Source organism: Propithecus coquereli, unplaced genomic scaffold, assembly GCF_000956105.1.
Source record: "Propithecus coquereli isolate 6110/MARCELLA unplaced genomic scaffold, Pcoq_1.0 Scaffold38, whole genome shotgun sequence".
In the NCBI taxonomy this organism is placed as follows: domain Eukaryota; kingdom Metazoa; phylum Chordata; class Mammalia; order Primates; family Indriidae; genus Propithecus; species Propithecus coquereli.
The window spans coordinates 4,569,218-4,575,121 of record NW_012149507.1 but is presented as its reverse complement, the minus strand read 5'-3'; the positions used below and the strand labels follow the sequence as shown (position 1 = coordinate 4,575,121).

The following is a 5,904-nucleotide window of genomic DNA, read 5'->3' as shown; positions in this document are numbered from 1 at the left end:
ATTATTAGTTATCTGTCCTGATTCCAAGTGACTCTGAATAACAAAAACCAGTCCGTAATTAGATTAACTTCCCTCTCCTTGTCTTTCACCAAAGTACTTTGGTTATTTGATACCCAAGTAAAGAGATCATTCTTAGATATATTTTTCTTGAACTTTTTCTTTATTATAGTGCTATGTTTCTCTTTTTTCTCTCTTTTATAGTCATATGAGTTGTTACCAAACATCTTGAAGCAGAGAGGAAAAGGGACATAACATAGTTTTCCATTTGTTCATAGAAGTCTTGTAGTGGTGACAAGATTTAGAAGCACAGAACATTTGAGTGTTAGGTTCTCAATATCTTTGTCCACACATGAGAAAAAATTTCATGTACAATGTTGTTCCACTTGTGCCTCTAGCAAGAAACCTTAAATTAAATATACTCATTACTTATCTGTCCTTTAGCTTTGATTTACTGTTTCTTTGCTTACTTTATAGTTTTTAGTAGTATATTTCTTATTGAAATGCTTCTTAACACATCGACCGCCACATTAGAAAAAGGAGTTTTTTCCTTGGGGCCACGGTGCTTTATTATGAAAATAGAGTAAAAACTTTGAAAGCAAAAACAATCCTGTATAATTTAATTGAAAATTGGTTATTTTTTATTGTTTTCTGTGTGTAAGTTATATACAACTTGAAAAATAGTTCTTGTGGCCTTCAAGGTTAAGGGACATGTGAGTTACATATGCTTTATGAGGCCCTGGGCTCAAAAACTAGCCTGAGTTAAATACAACTCATGTGGCAGTTAATGTGTTAAAGCTATTTAACCCATTTATTAATTTTTATTGTTTTCTGTGTGTAAGTCATAGGCAACTTGAAAAATAGTTCTTGTAGCTCCCAAGGTGAAGAGACGTGTGAGTTACATATGCTTTATGAGGCCCCAGGCGCAAAACTAGCCTGAGTTAAAGACAACTCACATGGCAGTTAATGTGTTAAAGCTATTTAACCCATATATAAATATATATATATTTCATTAAACCAGATGGTTACTTGTACAGATAAACATAGTTTTTGCCTATTCTGTTGTTGAATCATAGCTGAGAACAAAAGTCAAATCACCATAGAATTTAATTGTTTTTGTTTTATTTTTATTTTAGATTTCTATGTTTGAAAAAGGGAAGGCACCTAAAATTATCAACCTAAGGGAAATACAAGATGACATGCAAACATTGTATATAAACACAGCAGCTGATAGTTTTGAGTTCAAGGCTCATGTTGAAGGAGACGGTGTAGTGGAAGGGATTATCCGATACCATCCTTTCTTATATGACAGAGAAACATACCCTGATGATCCATGCTTTCCATCAAGTATGTTAATATCTTATCTTAGCTACTGAACGTGAAGTTGTGATTTAGCATAGTGATTTGTTTTATTAAATGATTATTATTAGTTGGGCTATTCGGTTAGATAAATAACTAAAATTGTTTTCCTTATGTAAGTCTTAAGTGAGGCATTTGTAATTTTTATAATTATTGATTTTTGTGTATTTTTAATTTCAGATGAATAAAGCTTTGAGAAATTTTTCTTTTCTCTTAGATCTCTTACTGAACTAAACTTCTACATATATATGCTTATTATTCCTGTACATGTTCCCTTTATTGTCTTCTCTTTATTTTTTTATTTATAAAGAAGTTTTATACTTTATGCAGCCATATCTATCAGTTTTTTCTTTTATACTTTCTGATTTAGTCTTGCTGTAGAAAGGGTTCTTACACCTCAAGATTATAAAAAGATTCTGTAGTTTTTTTGTTTTTGTCATTTGATGTTTAACACATCTGTTTTCCTTTTTTGTACAGAGAGTAAAGTAGGGATTTAACTAAGTATTTTCCAGGTGGTGTTCAGTTTCATAGCATCAGTTATTGAATATTAGAATTTTCCTAGGAGTTAGAAATATTACTTTAATATAAAGTTCCAATAAGTATGTAGGTCTAAATTTTTTACTGTAAGGTACTATTTTATATTTTTGTACGTAAGTAATGATACTGTCTTGTAGCTTTATCCTGTATATTGATATCTTCAGGGCAAAGTATTCTATTTTTCTTTTTTGAAAATATTTTTAAACTTTTATAGATAACCTTCAGAATCAGCTTTGTACATTCACTTAAAAAAATCCTACTGGGGTTAATGGGATTGCATTGAACTTTTAGATTAATAATATCAAACTTTCTTATCCAGAGTGCTTCATTAATAAGTACATTCTTAGTTTCATGGGCTCTGCAACCAGACTTCCTAATCTGAATCCCATCTTTGCTACTTTCTGTTGTGTAAACTTGGACAAACTACTCCCTACGTCAGTTTGCTCATCTGTGAAAAGGAGGTAGTAGTTCATACCTCATAGAGGTATTGTGAAGGTTAAATAACAAACCGAGGCAAGTTCTCAGAGTGCCCAGCACTATTTAGTAGGTGTTCAGAATATGTTATTTCTCAGTGATTCTGCCTCCTGTGATGTCTCTGACTTTTTTTTTTTTTTTTTTTTTTTTTTGAGACAGAGTCTCACTTTGTTGCCTGGGCTAGAGTGAGTGCCGTGGCGTCAGCGTAGCTCACAGCAACCTCAGACTCCTGGGCTCAAGTGATCCTTCTGCCTCAGCCTCCCAAGTAGCTGGGACTACAGGCATGCGCCACCATGCCCGGCTAATTTTTTCTATATATTTTTAGTTGTCCAATTGATTTCTTTCTATTTTTGGTAGAGACGGGGTCTCGCTCTTGCTCAGGCTGGTTTTGAACTCCTGAGCTCAAACAATCCGCCCGCCTCGGCCTCCCAGAGAGCTAGGATTACAGGCGTGAGCCACCGCGCCCGGCCGTCTCTGACTTTTTAAATTTGCTATTTCTAATTTTTTTGTGCTTACAGACAAAATGATACAAAGTTTTCAAATGATGTCTTAAAATAAGAGCCAGTAAGTTGAGTGATGATCAGAGGGAGTCTTCCCTAAGAGCAAAGTGATTTGGTTTAATTGAAAGGAACTTGTTTTTTTGAGACAAAGTCTCGCTGTCACCCTGGCTAGAGAGCCATGGCATCAGCCTAGCTCACTGCAAGCTCATACTGCTGGACTCAGTGATCCTCCTGCCTCAGCCTCCTGAGTAGCTTGGACTACAGGCACACACCAAAACACCCGGCTAATTTTTTTCTATTTTTAGTAGAGATGGGGTCTTGCTCTTGCTCAGGCTGATCTCGAACTCCTGAGCTCAAGGGATCATCCCACCTCGGCCTCCCAGAGTGCTAGGATTACAGGCATAAAGAAAGGAACTTTTACATAGGGATTTCTTGTGAGGGCTTTTTGGGGGAAGGCTTTATTTTAGATGGATGACTTAATGCCAGGATAGCTGAGGTGTTAATATATCAGGATCATAATGTTTAATCCTAATTTATTTGGATAAGTGAGAATGTATTACTAAGAAATATAATGTTATAGACAATTGTGCTAATCATGCTTTTGATACATAGTAATGTATGTTGTAATTCCAACTGCATATATATTTCTTGCTTACCTGAATCTGAAAATGAAATAGTTTATAAAAAGTAAATTTAAATTCAATATTATTGACTCATTTGTCCAAACTAGGCAAACTTGATACTATTAGATGTCATAGATTTCTCAGATGATTTTCATGTGAATGTACTGGTTCTGACAGAATTGTGAAACTGTTTTAGATGCAAGATTCAAGCTAATCTTTTTGGGTATATGACTCTTTTAACTCTATAAATAGGTTTTAAAGATTACAGGTTCAGCAGCTAATGTAGTATTCTTAACACAGATTGATTAGTATATAAGTAAGTATTGACTTTTAAATGGCAAACACCGTTGATAATCTGGAACCACTTTGGAAACCTGCCTTTCTGGGGGCAGAGTAAAACTGTCTTTAGGCTTTATAAACTGTGATGTGAAAGATTATGTGTTTGCGTTATCATTTCTCTGAAGCAACTTTAATACTTCATTATAGCAGTTGACTTCGGAGTGCTAAAAATTGCACATACTTTATAGCAATAAACATTTTGTTCCACTTAACCCTTTTGATCTAGAATTAAAAGATGAAGATGATGATGACGATTGTTTCATACTTGAGAAGGCAGCAAGAGGGAAAAGGCCTATTTTTGAATGTTTTTGGAATGGACGATTAATACCGTATACATCAGTTGAAGAGTAAGTTTTGATTTTTGCTGAAATTATATTGTTTTATAACCTAATCTTTTTTATTAACTAATGTATTTGTTCTGTTCAAGCTTTGACTGGTGTACTCCTCCTAAGAAGAGAGGGCTTGCACCAATTGAATGCTACAATAGAATATCTGGTGCATTATTCACTAATGACAAATTCCAGGTCAGCACAAATAAACTAACTTTTATGGATCTTGAGCTAAAATTGAAAGATAAGAACACCCTTTTTACGAGGATTTTAAATGGACAGGTATGATTTTTAAATATAAAGTTTTGAATATTTGTAAATGTTCTATTTTTAAGTAAAATGATAGATATGAGGAGTGTAGGTTTTTACTGATATTTTGTATACTTTGGATTTATTGAATCAAAAGAATATGATGTATAAATGTTTCATGAACATTCAAGTGTTTATATCACTCAGAAATTTTAAACTGGTTATATTTGGATAGAATTTACATTTCTTTATTCGATCTTAATATCAAGCCCTTCACATAGTAAGTACAAGCCACAGAAGCATCTCTACTTAATGAAAACATACATGAACGATTATGTCTATTTTAAGGGCTATGTTTGTACAGTAATAACCTAATTATGCAATTTTAAGCTAGTCTTGAAGGTAAAAATGAGCTAGAACTGTGAAATACTTTAACTAAAAGATGATTTGAGACTGATCAATATTAAAATACATGCATTGATTAATAAAAGAAGATTCCACTGTGAATACGTTTTTTAAAAAGTTGAATGGGACTAGTATACTAGTATGCTTGTATTCTACGCACCTACCTCAGAAACTTTTACTTGAAACTACTCTTTCAGGAGTTCAGTATTAAGTTGTCAAGAAATAGATGATTTTATTATTCAGTTAAAATTGCTAGGCATAGTACATAGTATTTATAGTCAATCATTCATGTAAAATGTCAGAATTAATTTTGCTGTTACAGAGATTCTGAATCATAGAAGATTAAGACACTTTTAAGAATTATTCACTAAGAACGGTCTTATCAAAATGAGTTAGTATAGCCAGGCATGGTGGCTCATGCCTGTAGTCCTAACCCTTTGTTAAGACCGAGGCAGGAGGATTACTTGAGGAGGTCAGTAGTTTGAGACCAGCCTGAGCAACAGAGGGAACCCTTGTCTCTACAAAAAACAAGAAAAATTAGCTGGGTACAGTGGCATGCACTTTTGGTCCTAGCTACTTGGGAGGCTGAGGTGGGAGGATCCCTTGAGGCCCAGGAGTTTGAGGTTGCATTGCGCTATGATGACACTACTGCTATCTAGCTCAGGCAGCAGAGTGAGACTCTGTCTCAAACAAACAAACAAACAAATAAATAAATAAAATGAGTTATGATACACTTAGAATTCATTTATAAATATGGTATTTATTATCTAATGTTGATTACGCAGTTAGATCTTTTCAAAAATTATCTAAAATAGGTTAATTCTATTGATTTGTTACATTGTACTTTTTAAATATGTATTTTCAAATTTTGAAAAATTCAAATACATGGAAAACTTGAAAGAATAGAATGACTGTCTACATACTACTCTCCTAGATTAGCTGTCACCTTGCCATGCCTAGTACATTATACTTTGACTATTACTGAGTTTCTGGATTTAATTGCTGCATCTGGCAATTTTTTTGGTTGATAATGAATCCTGAGTATTTTAGAATGCAGTTTAAGAATTTGGTAGTCAGACTTTCCTGCTCCTA

The 5,904-nt window shown here is 33.6% G+C and overlaps 1 protein-coding gene across 1 annotated transcript in view; it reads left to right on the top strand.

Annotated features, from left to right (window-relative positions):
* Nucleotides 1–5,904, top strand: part of SMCHD1 (structural maintenance of chromosomes flexible hinge domain containing 1) — a 175,263-nt gene that overhangs the window by 72,665 nt on the left and 96,694 nt on the right. The window contains exons 7-9 of the mRNA XM_012652077.1: nt 1,134–1,344; nt 4,056–4,176; nt 4,257–4,440. Of these exons, the coding sequence (XP_012507531.1) occupies nt 1,134–1,344; nt 4,056–4,176; nt 4,257–4,440 (516 nt within the window). The remainder of the gene's footprint in view (nt 1–1,133; nt 1,345–4,055; nt 4,177–4,256; nt 4,441–5,904) is intronic.